Source organism: Caretta caretta, chromosome 3 (assembly GCF_965140235.1).
Source record: "Caretta caretta isolate rCarCar2 chromosome 3, rCarCar1.hap1, whole genome shotgun sequence".
NCBI classification, from domain to species: domain Eukaryota; kingdom Metazoa; phylum Chordata; order Testudines; family Cheloniidae; genus Caretta; species Caretta caretta.
The window spans coordinates 199,284,551-199,303,964 of NC_134208.1; the positions used below are offsets into that span (position 1 = coordinate 199,284,551).

Sequence of the window (19,414 nt, forward strand, 5' to 3'; positions counted from 1 at the left end):
CCTACCTGGTTCTGCGCCTCTCTCTAAGCTTCCCCTCCCACAATGTAATTTTGACCCAACAGATTCTATTTCGTCCATACCATCACTTCTAACTTCTTTAAAGTCTACCTTGTCATTAAAATACAATGCTACTCCACCATCTTTACCTTTATTTCCATCTTTCCCAAACAGCACATACCCTTTAATACCTGTACTCCAATCATGACTACTGTTCCACCAGATTTCTGTTATCCCTATATCATCTGATTTCACTTCCTGCACCAGTAGTTCTAGTCCCTCCATTTTGTTACCCAGACTTCTGAATTGGTGTAGACATCTTAGTTGTTTCTGCTCGTCTTCACCCAGATTCCTCCCCGCGATTAAGTACAATTATTCTACAGCCAGCATCACCTGACTGCTCACGAATACCAATGAGACTCTTTCCTCTTGATGTCTATTCTCCTAGCCTCTGCTGTTCTTTTCTCCATTGTTGTATCTGCTCTGACTTGATTTTCCCTCCCATTCAATATCAGAATCGGGCATGGAGATTACATGAGCACCTCGAAACAGTCTCCCCTGAATTCCTAGTTTAAAGCTCTATTAATCAGATGTGTCAACCTCCATCCCAGAAGTCTATTTCCCCTGAGAATAGTCCTCTGTCCGAGGATGCCTCCCAGCGGTCAAACATTCCAAAGCCCTCCTTCTAGCACCACTGCCTGTTGATCACCATCATCTTGTCTCTCCTTTGTTCTCCTCCATGTTTTAATCACTACAAGCAGAGTTTGTAATGTTTATACATTTTATTTTTGGTTATTATTTACTGGCATAAGCTTACAATAAAACCACTTAAAAAGTCAAAGCTTCTGCAATGCATGGCACAAAAAAATTCAATTTAACAGCAGAATCAGATTAGGGGAAGGGCAAAGGTATTTGTTTGTTTCAACTCAAAAGCACACACAGCATAAACAGTACCATAACATCTCTTCCCATAAAAATCATCACCCACCCCTACCTTCTCAGGGATGACAGCTGCACATTTTCAGGCACCAGACTCAAAGTAAAAACAAGAGGCATCCCTGACATTATTGCCAAGGTGGTTTAGACTTCGCAGTGGATGCCTTGCTGGCCGCTCATGGTGTTGAGCAAATATCTGCACCTCAGCCTCCAACTCATAAAACTTTCTCCCTTACTCTCACCAATATTGTGCAACAAAGATCGTAGGCTGATGTCATTTTGCTTCATCAAACCTAGTCATAAGATAGCGCTATCTCACTTTCCAATGGGCAAATGCACAGTCCACAGTTATTCTGTAACTACTAAGGCAACAGTAGAACAGCTCCTTTCTTCTGTCCAAGTGCCCTGTAAATGGCTTCATTAGCTTGGGAAATAAAAAAATAAGCTCCATCTCCCAGGATGACCTGAACAATCTCCACACCATTAATGTCCATGAGGAGTCTACCCTCAGGATCACTGTGATTCATTAAGGTGAACAGGGGTGATTCTAAAAGATCCTAACATCAGGGACCTTTCCAGACCACCTTGCATTTATGTTTGTGAACCTGCTCTGGTGGACAATCAGGCCTTGGAGAAATAGCCCTTTCTCCGCTTATGAACTCCAAAATCTGGTGCAGGAAGCAAATGACGGGACCCAGGGGTCTAATACTATTCTGGAACGCCGTACGTGCAAAGACATCAATAATCTCCTAAGCGTTATAAAGCTTTGTAACCCAGCACAACAATACCTCCTGCATAATAGCACATAGCTGCATGAGAAAGGCCTCCCTCCCCTAACAGCCAATCTTCCCAAGCCAAATTGGTTAGATACAGACCAGTAACAGTCAGGGGTGGCCAGCTGCCTGAGGGCAATGGCAACTCATTTTCTTAATAAGCATGGGATTCCACATGGCAGTGTGCTCCCTCCACAGTTCCAAGTTCAGCACAGATTTCAAAAAAATGGTTGCCTTCACCATCCTGAAATTCTGTCACCACTGCTGGTCATCCCAGGTCTGCAAAACACCACCACCACGAGATGCTTTCCCACCCATTGATTCTGTTTTCCCCTAGCCCAGAAACAACTCTGTACTGTGTTCCAGGAACAGCTCACGTAGTACCAGTTGCTTCGTATTCTCCTCCTCCTCTTTCTCTCTCTCTGCTGCTGCAGATGTTGTAGCCACATCAGCTGCTCAGTGGTTGAAAGCCAAAGCCACCCAATGCTGAGAACTCAACCAAAATTGCAAGCAGTCTCTGTGTATTCATGATTGCCAGCACTGTGGCACAGAGCATTATTGCATCCAGGATGGCCGACAGAAATTCAACAAATGGTGCTAGCCCACCCAGAAAGAGAGTAATCACAGGACAGAGGGCAAGGAATCATGGGATTTTCAGAGTTTGACCCCCAACTCCCAGAATTCTACTGGCTTCCACTATGTATTCCACAATGCACTGCAAACAAAGTGCCAGAATAAACACAGTTCAGCAATGAAGCGAAGGACCATGGGATAACCGCCTGAAATGCCAAACCACACACACAAATCCCGTCACATGTACACAATCATGTGCATTGAAACAAGACACAGTTATCTCATTTGCACACTATTACTGCAGATTACATATTGCGTACCAACTAGTACGCATCAACTCAGCACAAACTAAAATGCCTGTGTAGATAAGCCCTAAGATGTCCTCCGACTGGTAAGTTGATACACTGAACTACAATCTGACTCCATTCTTTGGTTGCACACATCTTCCATTACCTTCTTGATGGAGGTTTTAGGTGCAGAGGTCTGTATCCTACAACTGTCCAAAACAACAGCCCATTACTTAAATGGTTTGTAAAAAGCAAACAAGACCCAGAGATAGAAAGGCTAGTTGTGATGAGTACACTCACTGCTGGGGACGCTCCTTTGTGGGTCATGTGGAAATCAGCTCGCATCTGGATTAGTACCCCTTCTGTCTCTCTCACCAGGACTCTGGGTGCTTTCTCTAGGACTCAGCCCTCCAACTATGTCACTGTATTGTCCCCCCCTTTCAGGGTATCAAAATCTCACCAAACCAGCTGTCTGTATGGCACATTCAACAGTCCTGCACCACTTCCCAGTGACTGGTAGATGTATCTGGGTCCACCCGTTACTTCAGGTTTCATCCCAGAGGCCCTATACTCAGCAGCCAAGGACTACATGGTCTCAAACACTGCTGCTCTTTCCCTGAGCTTCTGCCTACCTTACTTTCCACTAACTTTCTGCCCTGCAACTCCTCTGGGTAAACCTCTTCATTAGGGACAGGATCCCACAGTTTTTGCTCCCCTTTGGGTTTCCTCCCACCCTCATCTCTGTGCCGAAAGAGTGACTGCAGATTCTGCCCCTGCAGCCTTTTTCTGTGGCCAACTTCCTGGCTTTACACCTTACTCAGCTTCTCCCAGAGCTGGGCTTCACCAGTAATCACCACCTCCACCAGCATCGTGACCACCACCTGGGATGTTAGGTTCCTAACACCATCCCCTCCTTGTCATTTTCCATCCCCACCTCATTTATCCTCTTTCCTATTTTATTGAACAAAAGGCAAAAAGATAGCCTGGCTTAGACAGACAAGATAATTCCACTATTCGCAACCCTGCTGTAGTAAACCTGTGACCAGAAAGGGAAGCTAAAAGTAATGCCTAAAAACAGCTTGCTGTTGGTAGCTGTTTTCCAAGTCTTGCAGTGACGGATAAACCCATGTGCTTTCCCTGTACTTCTCTCACAGCTAGGTCGCAAGCAAGAGAGCATCAGAGACAAAAGCCACATTTCCTATTTTTGCTATTATTCTTACGGGAAATCATTTTGTTTTGTCTTAAAAGAAACAGGATTGGATTTATAACACCCTCACCTTAAAAAACGGACAATTCATATAATCTAAAGAGATCATCAAAACAGGGGTTTTCCCTTATTTAAAAAAAGACTCTATACAGCTAAAGGAAGAGGGCAATTATTAAAATGAAAGCATTACTTCTTTAAGTTTCAAATGCTTTAATTGTTTTCCTTCTTTTTCTGTGGGTTTAACAAAAGACCGAGAATGTTTTTAGCGGCAATTGTAACAACTGTAATAAGTCAGCCGTAACGTGACGCAAAACCCCAGAATACACTTCACTGTTAAAATCTTTGTTATCCATTTCGTGATGTATTAATATATTATCCTGAGATACCCACTTATCATGACAATATGCATTAGAAACACAGATTAGACCTTTGGTCCTCTCAGGATCCAGTGTTCTGTTGATCTCTATTAATATCAGGCCCACATCCATCTGAGATTCCTATACTAGTATTCATGACATATTAACTGAGGATTCTGAAAGGTACACATGACAACAAAGGGGAGGGGGCCAGAAGTGCCATCCCAGGTTCCTGAGTTTTAAAAACTTCAGTGGGTCTGCTCCATCCAAATGAAAAGGAAGGGCTGCAGCTGCTATTCCAACCCATATGCCAAAGTCATATGGGTGACAGGAAAGGCAGATGATGAAATCTCAACCTCTGTGTATTCTATTAGCATAATAAATCCCAGTTTTGTGGGGGAAGCCACTTCATCTATATAAAATGTTATAATAAGATTGTTTAACCCCCTTTCTTCTTATTGCATTATATAAATTCTCTCTTCCATAAAAAGTAAGTGGCACAATACTGTGGAGCACACCAGTACTCTTGTATTCAAGTCTAGCCTCTGGCAGTCATTTTCCATATAAGCATAATTTGGGTATAGTAACAAGTGAACTACGTAATACAAATTAAGTTTATCTAAAAGCATTTAGTTCACTTTCACATACAAGTATGTTTAACATTATCTGAAGCAGCCAAATGTTTTTTCCTTCTTGAGATCTTAGTCCAATATCATATCTGCTGCTCTTAGTCAAGGCCCAGGACTAGACAGACATGGGGAAGGAGTTACTCTCCATCTAAAAATTGTATTTTCAGATCCTGTTTGAGGCACATTGATTCAGCAGGATGGAGAGGCTGCTGCTCAGATAGAAATTTCTATCACCTGAAAGATACCAGTCTTTAAGGAGAATTTACAAAACTGTGAAGTCCAATAATCAAAGTTTGACTTTTCAGTATAAAAGGAGACTCCCTCTTATTCTAAAGATTTTTACATTGCAACACATTTTTAAACCAACTTAAACCGGAGGATTGGAAAAAATACATAATGATTGTGTACCTTAATTGGACCTTTAGAAATAAAATTAAAAAAATCAATGTCATTAGATTATTATTCAATAAAATTTCAATGTAATTCAATTGTTTAATCCTCGAGAACACAGAATACAAATATTTCACGTGTGCTACAGGTACTACTGAAAGATGAACCTGAAACTGCAGAGATCAATTGGTACTATAGACAACACTCAAAACTTCAGAGCTGCAGGACAGACAAGCAAACAGACTTCTACTGAATTTTAGTGAAAAGGGTACAAGTCAATTTGTTGCCTTTAAGGAACAAAATTCTTCTATATCTTTATTACTTGCAGGGCTTGAAACTTACTCGTGTGGAGCAGCGTAGTCCTAAACTATCAGTTTCTGTTAAAATTAAGCTCTCAGAAAAGTCTCTAATATCCATAGCTGTAAATATCACCTTTCAAATGTGAATCAATGAAGTGTTATTTTCCTTAGTTTGCAGAGAGCCGGCTCTTGTGTGAAATGGTAAGATCCAGGTAAAGAGTGAAACAGAAAGAAAAAAGGTCAGTTTCAAACTGCTGCAGCTTGTGAATGCATACCAGCCACAGACAGGCACTGCAGGTATTCACTTGGCAGGAAGACAACCAGGGGAAAAAAAGAATCCAGAAGCTAGGCGTCTACAATACAGACATTGCAATACTGACATTTAGTAATCAAATGAGAGACAGGGTGGATGAGGTAACATCTTTTATTGGACCAATTTCTGTTAGCGAAGGAAACAAGCTTTTGAGCTCCACAGAGCTCTTCTTCAGGTATGTAAGCTCAAAAGCTTGTCTCTTTCATCAACTCACCCACCCAGTCTCTCTCATATCCTCATATCCCAGGACCAACACAACTACAAAAAGAGAGAGAGATATTAATCAAGGCTTAAGGACATTTACTAGACATTAATGGACAGTCTCAATAGAAATGATGAAGTAGGAACATCCCGCACCACCAAATCCCAGATATACAGTACACCCTTGATGAGAAGCTCCCCTGACAAATGCCAGAGGTAGAAAGGTGCTGAGATTCCTAATAGAATGCTGCTCCATGCTTAGGAATCTTCTATCAACTTTGGTACAGTAATTGCCTGCAAATGTGAAGCCCCTATTTCTTCTCTCTGTTAGATGGGAGAAAGCATTCACAGTTTTAAGTTTTATAAACCTCTCCCCTCCTCACATGCCCCTAAGTAAACCAAGTGCGTTCCATTAACATTTCTGCAGGAAGTTAGTATTGCTTGATCATATATTTAAGATACTGAATATTCATCAATAGAAGGGAGCTCAAAATTAAGAGTGCCCATCACAATTTGACTGTCATTTTATCCACTGCAAGTAGGAACAATAGCATCAGGCATGTAAGATAAAAATCTCAGCTCAGGAAAGTAGTTTTTGCCTGTAGAGCCCATGCCACATAAATAACTTCTTGTACATTTAAGTGAAACATAAAAAGTTGGGCTAGCCTCAGGCAGATTGATTATGTATTTGTTTTGCTCTTCCCTCCGCCTGCCCCCCCCCCCCATATGGAGTTATGTTTAGACTTAAGTCTTCTCTCTCAAGTAGCAGCTGTCTGTTATGTTCATGCAGCATCTAGCACAACAAGGCCCTGGCCTCCATGTACCACCTTACTGCTAATAAATTATAGGAATCCTATGGTAGAAGAAACAGCAACAACAAAATATGAGAAAGAGAACAATATTTTACATTGTCAGTCATACTTGTTTGCTGTTTAAGAGTGTAGTTTTTCATTTTATATGAACGCTAAATAGAAGGTCAACATGAGTGTTTCCAGGATAAACAACTAAACTAATTTATATTAGAGGATATTGGTAACAGGATTTTGTACTGTTTCTATTATTCTGTGTATGTTTGGATTGTCTTCAAAACAGTCAATACAATAAGACCAAAATTGCAAGATCAGCTTGATGGCTATTCAGTGTTTGTGGACAAGTTGCTCTTTTTCCAATTAAGAAGGGGAAAAAAAAAAAAAAACTCTCCTATGAGATTGATGACAGAGTTTTGAAGGTAGGATCCAGTTCTAAATGTCAGTTCCCTTACTAAAAGGGAAACATTTTTCACAGGAGGGAGCTCAGCTGTTTTCTACAATGAAGATTTCACTTAGCTGCTATTGCAAGGTTCATGCCAAGAAGATCAGTAAGTTTTATTTAAGCTGCTATCCGTGTTCAATAGTTAAACACAACAATAAAAAGTCATGCAGGTTAAAGTGGTGGAGTTATGTTTGGATTAAACACTGCATTTAGTATCTTATATAATTTTATTTCTCACCTACCTGAAACATACCAATCTTTCATATGACTAACTTTACAGCAGTAGAATCAGTTTTAGTTTTATCTTTTTACATACATTGTATGGAATGTTTACTTTTTCTACCAAGTAGTTTATAGAGGAAATATTTCACCTATATTTTTCCAATTTAACACCTTTTTCTCTTCTTCCATTTTAAATGGCCTCGAAATCAAAACTAGCATTTGATAAAAATAAGTTTGTGAGATTTAAAGTTATATTTGGTTTCAAAATGTTTCCTTCAGTTAGAGCCATTTAAGTGTTTAGTTTGCCATTTAGTATCCCTCTCTTTTCCCTCCAACCTCCCCCAGCTACTTTAAAAAAAAAATTATTGCGCTTTTGGGCACTTGAACTTGTTTCAGATTTCTCTCTCTATTCTATGTCTGTTTTGTGATAAGTAGCATTGCAGATGTGTTTTCCTGCCTAGATCTAGCAAATAAAAGGGGTAAGGGTAGCAAGAAACACTCTACTTTTATTCATGTTTTTCCCCCTAGTAGCACACAGTTATCTGACATATCATCCCTATGTAAAAAAACCAAGAAAACAAGTTTTGTTGTAAGCACACAAAATACAAATATTTGTTTATGCTGATTGGCATAGCCTCTTTGGAGAAAGATCAGGTTTGAATAAGGGTCTAAGAAGGGAGAGAATCCACAGTCATGTAAAGGAAAAGAGAGGGACAGAGAGAATGCAAGGAAAAGGAGAAGAAGAAAATACAAGAAAAGGGTGATTGTTTGAGAAAGATAGCCAAAATATATCAAAGAAAAGAAAGGAGGCTCACGGCTAGACTGACACACAGGGGTGGCTGGAGAAGAGAAACACTGGGAGTAAAGACACATACCCCAGAGAAAGGTGCAACACAGAGAAAAGTGGAGGGGGGGAATGACCCATAAACAGGGGTACTGGAACCATGTTTATAGTGGGGGTGCTGCTGATGGAAACCATGTATTGTTGTTACTACTTCAAACCAGGGGGTGGGGAAGCATCCCCAGCACCCCTACCCACAAATGGTGGAAGAGGATAGAGAAATTCAAGGCATAAGAGCAACTAGGGAGCTCACACCTCAGAGCCACGGAGGCGGGGGGTAGCTCAAAACCCAGGAGAACCATTCACCGAGTACAGCAAGGCGGGGTTAAGACCCTGTCCCACCGAGACAGCAGCAGGGGGACGGGGGAGGAGGAGACGAAGGGCCACTCTGCCCCCCCACGAGAAGGATCGTGGGGCCAGAGGACCTACCAGCTGCCCTACTGGGGCGGGGGGAGGGTTACGCTGCCCAGCAGGAGGACAAGGGGGTCGGCACCTTGGCCCACTAGGCAAGGGGGACAGACAAGAGGTAGGGCTGAGGGGAAGCGAGTACCTCCCGCACCGGGCGGGCAGGGAGAGGGGCTCCCCACCCGGCGGGGAGATGGGGTGCCCTGCCCGGCGGAGACCGGGCTGCGAGGGGCTGGTACCTTTCTCCTCCTTCCAGAGCTTTTTCCGCTTGTTGCTGGGGTACATGGTGCTGTGGCTGGCGGCGGCTTTGAGCTGCACGTTCCCCAGGCTCACCGGAGATGGGAGGGTGGTGGGGGGGGGGGTGTCGCTGACCCGGCGGCCGTCCCCTGCGTCCCCCTGCACGGCTCGCTCCTGCCCAGCGGCTCGCAGCGCCTGTCAACTGGGTCACGCCTCGCTCGAACCCGACACCCCCGCAGCGCCCGCCTCCCTCCCCGCGGCCCGTTGGCTCCGGCAGCCGCCGCTCATCAGCCCCCGCCCCACCGGGCCGCTCGCAGCACACGGGCTCCGGCGCCGCGGCCGAGGGGAGGGGCCTTAAAGGGACAGGCCGGGGGCAGCGCCGGGCACACGAGTGAGCTCAGGCCATGGTGGACTCTCTCGCCGCGGGGTGATTCCCTCCTTGCGGGCAAGGCGTGCGGGAGCCGGGCGACTCTGAGGCGTCGCCATCCATCCAGAGGGGATCGGGGTGGGTCCCCTCTCTGTGTGTGTGGTGGGGGAGGGAAACACTCGGGTGGCTCCCTCCATGGGGGAGCAGTAGGGAGGTGCCTCTTCTTTCCAGGGAAGGACAAGGGAGAGGCCCTCCCTTTCCCCAAGCGCCCTTCTTTATGGGGAGGGGGGCTCCCTTGCTGCCCGTAAGGGGTGGGGGTCGCTTGACTGCTATGTGGGGGTGCCCCCGGCGTACAGTCTCCCCAGCCCCCGGCGGAGAGGCTTCTCTGCACAGCTGTTTCGTGACGAATCTCCTTCCTCCCCCATTCGGCGGCACATCTCAGCCCTGTCTCCCCCCACCCCAGCCCGCGGCCGCCTGTGCTTAGGTGCGACACGTTGCTCACAGCCGGGAGGAGATGCCGTGTAACATCCTTCCCTGGCCTGTTGCTGCGGCCCCAGGTGTGGCTGTGAGATGGGAGGATCCTGCCTCTCCTTCGCTGAGTCGCGCTCGCGTGCCAAGGGCCCGCGTGCAGCTTGTCCCTGCCCCCCGAGGAGGGCGGGAAGAGGCCACAGCAATTGACACACACCCGAGCCCGACGGGAAGCAGCTCTGTGTCGAGAGCGAGCAGGCTGGGCTCTGGGAGGAGGGGGTCCGACCCAAAACACACCGGGGTTACGGATTGCGGCTTCCACCCAACCACCCCACCTGCTGCTGCTGCGGCCCGGCTCCTCCCCTCGCAGGGCAAGGGGCGTCCTGCAGGCAGCTCCCTGGCACCCCCCCGCCCCGGTGCCTGCCCGCCCTCCTTCCCTCAGCCCCTTCGGTCAGAACGCGTGAACTGACACTTCACTTCCGGGTGGAAGGTCAGACGGGACGGAAGGCGGGGATTGGCCGCTCGGTGGCAAACGGTTGCTAAGTAACCGCTTCAGGGCCGAGCCTGCGCTGCGGGCGGGCAGGCGCCCGTTTAGCCCGCAGGGGGGGAGTGGATGAACTTGGCCCTTTGAGGTGGTCGCGGCCATCAGTGCCTGCTGCCCGGGAGGTGGGGCCTGTCCCTGCCCGGGGTGTGTGGAAGAGGGGCCTGTGGGAGCCCGTCCCTGCCCTGAAGCTGGGGGCGGGGGCAGGTGGAGGTTGCGGCCCCTGCCCCATGTGCGGCCGCTGCGGGAGCGTTACAGCAGCCGGAGCTGCTCTGCGATGAAGGCTGTGAGCGTGGCGCTGCTGCTGCTGGCTCTCCTGGTCTCGGTGCACAGTAGGTATCTGACCCTGCACAACAGCAGCTCTTCCTTCCTTGAAGCCGGGGTGAGCAAGCGACTTGATGTGCGAAAACAAGTAGGCACTTCCAAAATGACTCATGATTTTTGGTGCCTCACACCTGGGTGCCCACCCTCCGCCACCACTCAAGGGTTTGGTTTTCCTGAGGGCACCTACTGTTCAGCCCTTGTGAAAAATCAAGCCTCTTCTCTCCCGTTGGGCACCGACCATCACTTTTGAAAATTTCGAGTTTGAAAATACACTTCGTGGTTGGTTAGATTTCTGGTTCTTGTGCACGGGGACTGTAGTTTCCTACCCTGTGGGTATGTCTACACTACGGAATAAGGTCGAATTTATAGAAGTCGTTTTTTTAGAAATTGGTTTTATATATTCGAGTGTGTCCCCCCCCCCCCCCCACAGAAAATGCTCTAAGTGCATTAAGTGCATTAACTCGGCGGAGCGCTTCCACAGTACCGAGGCTAGAGTCGACTTCCGGAGCGTTGCACTGTGGGTAGCTATCCCACAGTTCCCGCAGTCTCCGCTGCCCATTGGAATTCTGGGTTGAGATCCCAATGCCTGATGGGGCTAAAACATTGTCACGGGTGGTTCTGGGTACATATCGTCAGGCCCCCGTTCCCTCCCTCCCTCCGTGAAAGCAAGGGCAGACAATCGTTTCGCGCCTTTTTTCCTGAGTTACCTGTGCAGACGCCATACCACTTCAAGCATGGAGCCCGCTCAGGTAACCGTCACCCTATGTCTCCTGGGTGCTGGCAGACGCGGTACGGCATTGCTACACAGTAGCAGCAACCCCTTGCCTTGTGGCAGCAGACAGTACAGTACGACTGGTAGCCGCCATCGTCATGTCCGAAGTGCTCCTGGCCACGTCGGCTGGGAGCGCCTGGGCAGACATGGGTGCGGGGACTAAATTTGGAGTGACTTGACCAGGTCATTCTCTTTAGTCCTGCAGTCAGTCCTATTGAACCGTCTTATGGTGAGCGGGCAGGCGATACGGACTGCTAGCAGTCGTACTGTACCATCTTCTGCCGAGCAGCCATGAGATGTGGATGGTATGCAGTCCTTCTGCACCGTCTGCTGCCAGCCAAAGATGTAAAAGATAGATGGAGTGGATCAAAACAAGAAATAGACCAGATTTGTTTTGTACTCATTTGCTTCCCCCCCCCCCCCGTCTAGGGAACTCATTCTTCTAGATCACACTGCAGTCACTCACAGAGAAGGTGCAGCGAGGTACATCTAGCCATGTATCAATCAGAGGCCAGGCTAACCTTCTTGTTTCAATAAGGACAATAACTTAGGTGCACCATTTCTTATTGGAACCCTCCGTGAAGTCCTGCCTGAAATACTCCTTGATGTACAGGCACCCCCTTTGTTGATTTTAGCTCCCTGAAGCCAACCCTGTAAGCCGTGTCGTCAGTCGCCCCTCCCTCCGTCAGAGCAACGGCAGACAATCGTTCCGCGCCTTTTTTCTGTGCGGACGCCATACCAAGGCAAGCATGGAGGCCGCTCAGCTCACTTTGGCAATTAGGAGCACATTAAACACCACACGCATTATCCAGCAGTATATGCAGCACCAGAACCTGGCAAAGCGATACCGGGCGAGGAGGCGACGTCAGCGCGGTCACGTGAGCGATCAGGACATGGACACAGATTTCTCTGAAAGCATGGGCCCTGACAATGCATGCATCATGGTGCTAATGGGGCAGGTTCATGCTGGGCTCGGGAAACAAGCACAGACTGGTGGGACCGCATAGTGTTGCAGGTCTGGGACGATTCCCAGTGGCTGCGAAACTTTCGCATGCGTAAGGGCACTTTCATGGAACTTTGTGACTTGCTTTCCCCTGCCCTGAGGCGCATGAATACCAAGATGAGAGCAGCCCTCACAGTTGAGAAGCGAGTGGCGATAGCCCTGTGGAAGCTTGCAACGCCAGACAGCTACCGGTCAGTTGGGAATCAATTTGGAGTGGGCAAATCTACTGTGGGGGCTGCTGTGATGCAAGTAGCCCACGCAATCAAAGATCTGCTGATATCAAGGGTAGTGACCCTGGGAAATGTGCAGGTCATAGTGGATGGCTTTGCTGCAATGGGATTCCCTAACTGTGGTGGGGCTATAGACGGAACCCATATCCCTATCTTGGCACCGGAGCACCAAGCCGCCGAGTACATAAACCGCAAGGGGTACTTTTCGATAGTGCTGCAAGCTCTGGTGGATCACAAGGGACGTTTCACCAACATCAACGTGGGATGGCCGGGAAAGGTGCATGATGCTCGCATCTTCAGGAACTCTGGTCTGTTTCAAAAGCTGCAGGAAGGGACTTTATTCCCAGACCAGAAAATAAGTGTTGGGGATGTTGAAATGCCTATATGTATCCTTGGGGACCCAGCCTACCCCTTAATGCCATGGCTCATGAAGCCGTACACAGGCAGCCTGGACAGTAGTCAGGAGCTGTTCAACTACAGGCTGAGCAAGTGCAGAATGGTGGTAGAATGTGCATTTGGACGTTTAAAGGCGCGCTGGCGCAGTTTACTGACTCGCTTAGACCTCAGCGAAACCAATATTCCCACTGTTATTACTGCTTGCTGTGTGCTCCACAATATCTGTGAGAGTAAGGGGGAGACGTTTATGGCGGGGTGGGAGGTTGAGGCAAATCGCCTGGCTGCTGGTTACGCGCAGCCAGACACCAGGGCGGTTAGAAGAGCACAGGAGGGCGCGGTACGCATCAGAGAAGCTTTGAAAACTAGTTTCATGACTGGCCAGGCTACGGTGTGAAAGTTCTGTTTGTTTCTCCTTGATGAAACCCCCCGCCCCTTGGTTCACTCTACTTCCCTGTAAGCTAACCACCCGCCCCTCCTCCCTTCAATCACCGCTTGCAGAGGCAATAAAGTCATTGTTGCTTCACATTCATGCATTCTTTATTCATTCATCACACAAATAGGGGGATGACTACCAAGGTAGCCCAGGAGGGGTGGTGGAGGAGGGAAGGAAAATGCCACACAGCACTTTAAGCACAGCACTTTAAAAGTTTACAACTTTAAAATTTATTGAATGACAGCCTTCTTTTTTTTGGGCAATCCTCTGTGGTGGAGTGGCTGGTTGGGCGGAGGCCCCCCCACCGCGTTCTTGGGCGTCTGGGTGTGGAGGCTATGGAACTTGGGGAGGAGGGCGGTTGGTTACAGAGGGCCTGCAGTGGCAGTCTGTGCTCCAGCTGCCTTTGCTGCAGCTCAGCCATATACTGGAGCATACTGGTTTGGTCCTGCAGCAGCCTCAGCATTGAATCCTGCCTCCTCTCATCATGCTGCCGCCACATTTGAGCTTCAGCCCTGTCTTCAGCCCGCCACTTACTTTCTTCAGCCCGCCACCTCTCGTCCTGGTCATTTTGTGCTTTCCTGCACTCTGACATTATTTGCCTCCACGCATTCGTCTGTGCTCTGTCAGTGTGGGAGGACAGCATGAGCTCGGAGAACATTTCATCGCGAGTGTGTTTTTTTTTCTTTCTAAGCTTCACTAGCCTCTGGGAAGGAGAAGATCCTGTGATCATTGAAACACATGCAGCTGGTGGAGAAAAAAAAAGGGACAGCGGTATTTAAAAAGACACATTTTATAAAACAGTGGCTACACTCTTTCAGGGTAAACCTTGCTGTTAACATTACATACATAGCACATGTGCTTTCGTTACAAGGTCGCATTTTGCCTCCTCCCACCGCGTGACTACCCCCTCAACCTTCCCCCCTCCCTGTGGCTAACAGCGGGGAACATTTCTGTTTAGCCACAGGCAAACAGCCCAGCAGGAATGGGCTCCTCTGAGTGTCCCCTGAAGAAAAGCACTCTATTTCAACCAGGTGACCATGAATTATATCTCACTCTCCGGAGGATAACACAGAGAGATAAAGAACGGATGTTGTTTGAATGCCAGCAAACATACACTGCAATGCTTTGTTGTACAATGATTCCCGAGTACGTGTTACTGGCCTGGAGTGGTAAAGTGTCCTACCATGAAGGACGCAAAAAGGCTGCCCTCCCCAGAAACCTTTTGCAAAGGCTTTAGGACTACATCTAGGAGAACCGCAAATGCCAGGGCAAAGTAATCCTTTCACATGCTTGCTTTTAAACCATGTATAGTATTTTAAAAGGTACACTCACCAGAGGTCCCTTCTCCGCCTGCTGGGTCCAGGAGGCAGCCTTGGGTGGGTTCGGGGGGTACTGGCTCCATGTCTAGGGTGAGAAACAGTTCCTGGCTGTCGGGAAAACCGGTTTCTCCGCTTGCTTGCTGTGAGCTATCTACAACCTCCTCCTCCTCATCATCATCATCTTCTTCGTCCCCAAAACCTGCTTCCGTATTGCCTCCATCTCCATTGAAGGAGTCAAACAACACGGCTGGGGTAGTGGTGGCTGAACCCCCTAAAATGGCATGCAGCTCATCATAGAAGCGGCATGTTTGGGGCTCTGACCCAGAGCGGCCGTTCGCCTCTCTGGTTTTCTGGTAGGCTTGCCTCAGCTCCTTCAGTTTCACGCGGCACTGCTTCGGGTCCCTGTTATGGCCTCTGTCCTTCATGCCCTGGGAGATTTTCACAAAGGTTTTGGCATTTCGAAAACTGGAACGGAGTTCTGATAGCACAGATTCCTTTCCCCAAACAGCGATCAGATCCTGTACCTCCCGTTTGGTCCATGCTGGAGCTCTTTTGCGATTCTGGGACTCCATCATGGTCACCTGTGCTGATGAGCTCTGCATGGTCACCTGCAGCTTGCCACGCTGGCCAAACAGGAAATGAGATTCAAAAGTTTGCGGTTCTTTTCCTGTCTACCTGGCCAGTGCAACTGAGTTGAGAGTGCTGTCCAGAGCGGTCATAATGGAGCACTCTGGGATAGCTCCCGGAGGCCAATACCATCGAATTGTGTCCACAGTACCCCAAATTCGAGCTGGCAACGTCGATTTAAGCGCTAATCCACTTGTCAGGGGTGGAATAAGGAAATCGATTTTAAGAGCCCTTTAAGTCGAAATAAAGGGCTTCATTGTGTGGACGGGTGCAGGTTTACATCGATTTAACGCTGCTAAATTCGACCTAAAGTCCTAGTGTAGACCAGGGCACATGTGTCATCATTACTGGTAATTAAAATTTGCGAGATTAGTAGTTTAAGATTATTTCACTGTCATCACTTTAGTAATAATGGTGGCATCATTCTTGGATGGTTAGACACCACTTCAGAATTTGTCCTACCAAACCCTTTGCAGCCACTGCAAAACAATAGAATGTCAGTTGTAGCAATATATTATTATTATGGGACATTATAATCTTGCATTAGCACGTTACACATAATCCAACCTAATCCTCTGTTAGAGCCGCTTCCCTTTGTGACATCTGACTTCAGAAATCAGTATGTCATTAGGGAAAAAAGCAAGTCGAACAACTATTACCCTCTTTACACTGCATTGCGCAGATTGTAGGTTACAAATTAGTTTGAGCAATGTCAAATTTAAAGTTTTGTTATCACACAATTAAGATTTTGGTGTTTGGAACAAGTGCAGTTATTTCATATTTTAAAATAAAATCCTTGCTCGTTGTGGCTGGGCACCTTTTAGATTTTAAAAGAGATTTTTATCATGATCTAAAACTGAGAATTTTTTTAATTTAAAACCCACACTGGACTACTTAAATACACACACACACACACTCCCCTGTACCAGTTGCAACCCCCCATTGCAGCATTGTATTAGTTCATGAGACAAAATATGAGTATAAAGTATGTGAAGAAAAAAGTGAAAATTTCTATCTGACTTTCCAAGCTGAGAGAAATGAAAAAACAAAACAACTAACAAGCAGGCTATATAATATTGTAGTTTTAAAAAATATTTCGGTCAGTCAATCTGTTGTGTTATTATAGTAGTAGGGAAATTTGTTATTTTAAAATACTGATTTTAACCTCTACCTCAGAAATAATTTTGAAAAATGTAATTTAGCCATAATAAGTAGGTTGTACATAAGTTGTGTTTACTCTTTCAGTTTCCCATCTTGGGTGCAGTAGATTAAGTGAAACATACAGTTTGTAGGTTTCAGAGTGGTAGCCATGTGAGTCTGAATCAGCAAAAACAACGAGGAATACTTGTGGGCACCTTAGAGACTAACAAATTTATGTGGGCATAAGCTTTCGTGGGCTAAAACCCACTTCATCAGATGCATGGAGAGGAAAATACAGTAAGGATAGATATAGCAGTATATGAAAAGATAGGAGTTGCCTTACCAAAGTGGGGGGGGTCAGTTCTAACGAGACAATTCAATTAAAGTGGGCTATTATCAACAGGACGAAAAACCACTTTTGTAGTGGTAATCTGGTCAACTGTTTGAAATGAGCCACCCTGATTACCATTACAAAAGTGGTTTTTCGTCCTGTTGATAATAGCCCACTTTAATTGAATTGTCTCATTAGAACAGACCCCCAATTTGGTATGGAAACTCCCTTCTTTTCATGTACTGTTATATATCCTCCTACTGTATTTTCCACTCCATGCATCTGATGAAGTGGGTTTTAGCCCACAAAAGCTTATGCCCAAATAAATTTGTTAGTCTCTAAGGTGCCACAAGTACTCCTCATTGTTTATACAGTTTGTAGTTACTTTCAGATCAGTTTCACTTTCTAGTGGCTATACTTAACAGTGCGGCCTGCTTAGGTTGCAACCACTGCAGAGAAATATTTAAATCTAAACACACCAAATATTTTGTTTCAATTACTTTTATAACAGTAAGGCAAAAATAACACCTCAATTAAAACTGCCTAGATAAACCTCTGCATCCATAGAGAGCCCAACTTACTTCATTTGTACTGTGCTTGGGCGTAAGGTTCCACCTTCATGGATCACACTGGATGATCAAGGCCAATAATTTTGATCCCACAATGAGATGGGTAAAGGTGGATGCTTGTGTAGAGCTCCATGGAAGTCAAGGGGGCTATACATGCAGACTCAGTTGCAGGGTTAGTATCTTAATTACCAAAATAAAATTTATAAATAAAACCTACATTTTAGGACAAAAACTATTTGACACTGTCACTTTAAAATGAGAATGCATATCTGTCAAATACATATATTTAGGTCTAATCCTACAAACACTTATGCATATAAGTAACTTTACTCATTTGAGCAAAATTACTGATTTGCATAAGTTTTTACATGATCAGGCTTCTCGATAGTGAAACATTCCGTCAGTCTTGAACAACCTAAAAGGTGATGAACAATTTAGCGAATTTGGACTTTTCCTCTTTTTAAAATAATTCATCCAAAAATTGTTGAATGTTGTGATAATCTTTATTTTCCCCATTTACTTTTAAACTGCAAACGTAGTCTAAGAAGCAAAAATGCAGAAATAAATCACAAAGAACATATTTTAATGGTATCAAGTCCTGTTATAAATTCTTCAAAAATGAGCATTATGAGATACTTAAGTGCAGGAAAAAATTGGACATCTCTGTAAGAGGTATAAAATGAATAATTTGCATGTGTGAAAAAGTGTGCAAAATGTCTTTAAAAACTAAAACTCAGACATGTTGAAAAACAAAGCTTGACAAGATATTGATAGGGAGCAAAAATGTATCACGTTGCAAAATCTGAATCAAATTTCTTTGGCTACATGTAGCAAATTCTGGTTTTTATTATTACACTGTTACAGTAACAAAAGACTGCATTATCCTAATAAAAATACAGTTTATCTTCAATTAAACAAGTGTAACAGAAAATAATACTGAGGTCTTAAAATGCAGAGAAAAAAATCGCATGATCAAGCTAATAACTTACTGTGTTAATTTATGACTTATTTTAGAGATATAATGAAAAATGGATTCCACTCTCCCACCCCCCATACTGATTACTTTTTAATCTCCAGACGGCTCTCATTATCAAGTCTTTGTTATAAAAAGTTGCAAAAATGACTGTGGGCCTGCTGCAGAGCTGAATTGGGGGTTGTTTAATATACAATATGCCTGCAGAATGTTTAAAACAGGTCATTTGCAATCAAAACTAAAAGTTGAATCTTTAACTGATAGGTCCTCAATGTCAATCAATTTAGGAATACCCAAATACTGAATATTTGTAGTTTTTAAAAAGTTTTTCTTGAGGTCTAGCTTATGGTGGACAAGCACATCATTGCCTTTCACACGTGCTCCACTTAATACTTATAGTGCTACATGTCTGTACAGAAGTATCCTTGATCAGATCAGACTCACTGATATTTTTTTCTTTAAAAATACTGGTTTGATACAAGATGTTGGAAGGGAGTATTCACAGGTTAACTTCAACCATATTGTAACAAAACAAGATTTCTCTATGCCAACATAAATTTTAATGCTCAAATTACATTAAGCACACAGTATCCAGATTTGCAGCTTTTAAAATCCTGATTGCTGTTACATCTGCATGCAGCCAGTACATCATGTGTTTTTCAACTTCTACAGATGTTTACCTTTTTTCCCCCCCCCTGAAGAAAAATTACTTTAATGCCTGTGGGATCTAATTGCACAATTTTAGTAATTTTGCTAAAGACTATTTGGCTCATCCTTTCTTTCCTACATGGGGGCATTTTAAACTAACGTTTTCAGTTTCTTTATTCTGTGTATTTGACAGTACTTTGCACAAAATTTCCTTTGTGAATATTTCCACCCAGCAGCAGGGAAGAGAAAAACATTTTGAAAATAAAAAACAAAAAACAACACTGAAATTGGCTATGAGACTCAAGTGTAGTACCTGAAAATACTTTTAACTCATGTTCTTTTTAATCTAACTAGAT

At 45.3% G+C, this 19,414-nt stretch overlaps 3 protein-coding genes across 14 annotated transcripts in view; 1 reads left to right on the forward strand and 2 right to left on the reverse strand.

The window, feature by feature from the left end:
- MACROD2 (mono-ADP ribosylhydrolase 2) overlaps positions 1-9,161 on the reverse strand; it is a 1,333,204-nt gene extending 1,324,043 nt beyond the window's left edge. For 2 of the 4 annotated variants that reach the window (XM_048842624.2, XM_048842625.2), the window contains exon 1: positions 8,920-9,161. In XM_048842624.2, coding sequence (XP_048698581.2) covers positions 8,920-8,965 — 46 coding nt within the window. In that variant the 5' untranslated portion in view covers positions 8,966-9,161. The remainder of the gene's footprint in view (positions 1-8,919) is intronic. The other 2 variants (XM_048842623.2, XM_048842621.2) reach the window with 2 other exon arrangements.
- Positions 9,162-9,246: 85 nt separating this feature from the next.
- SEL1L2 (SEL1L2 adaptor subunit of SYVN1 ubiquitin ligase) overlaps positions 9,247-19,414 on the forward strand; it is an 81,854-nt gene continuing 71,686 nt past the window's right edge. For 4 of the 9 annotated variants that reach the window (XM_075127232.1, XM_075127237.1, XM_075127239.1 and 1 more), the window contains exon 1: positions 9,248-10,625. In XM_075127232.1, the coding sequence (XP_074983333.1) occupies positions 10,571-10,625 (55 nt within the window). In that variant the 5' untranslated portion in view covers positions 9,248-10,570. Of the gene's footprint in view, positions 10,626-19,414 lie in introns of all 9 variants that reach the window. The other 5 variants (XM_075127234.1, XM_075127235.1, XM_075127236.1 and 2 more) reach the window with 3 other exon arrangements.
- Positions 13,604-15,692, reverse strand: LOC142071466 (uncharacterized). The gene is made up of 2 exons (XM_075126211.1): positions 14,784-15,692; positions 13,604-14,195 (listed from the first exon to the last, which is right to left on the reverse strand). The coding sequence occupies exons 1-2, from the start codon at positions 15,370-15,372 to the stop codon at positions 13,675-13,677; spliced, it is 1,110 nt and encodes a 369-aa protein (XP_074982312.1). The 5' UTR covers positions 15,373-15,692; the 3' UTR covers positions 13,604-13,674.

Coding starts and splice junctions, on each gene's coding strand:
- LOC142071466 (XM_075126211.1), bottom strand. CDS start 15,372: ATGCAGAGCTCATCAGCACAGGTGACCATGATGGAGTCCCAGAATCGC. Junction 14,196..14,783: donor AGGCGGAGAAGGGACCTCTG/GTGAGTGTACCT, acceptor TTTCTCCACCAG/CTGCATGTGTTTCAATGATC.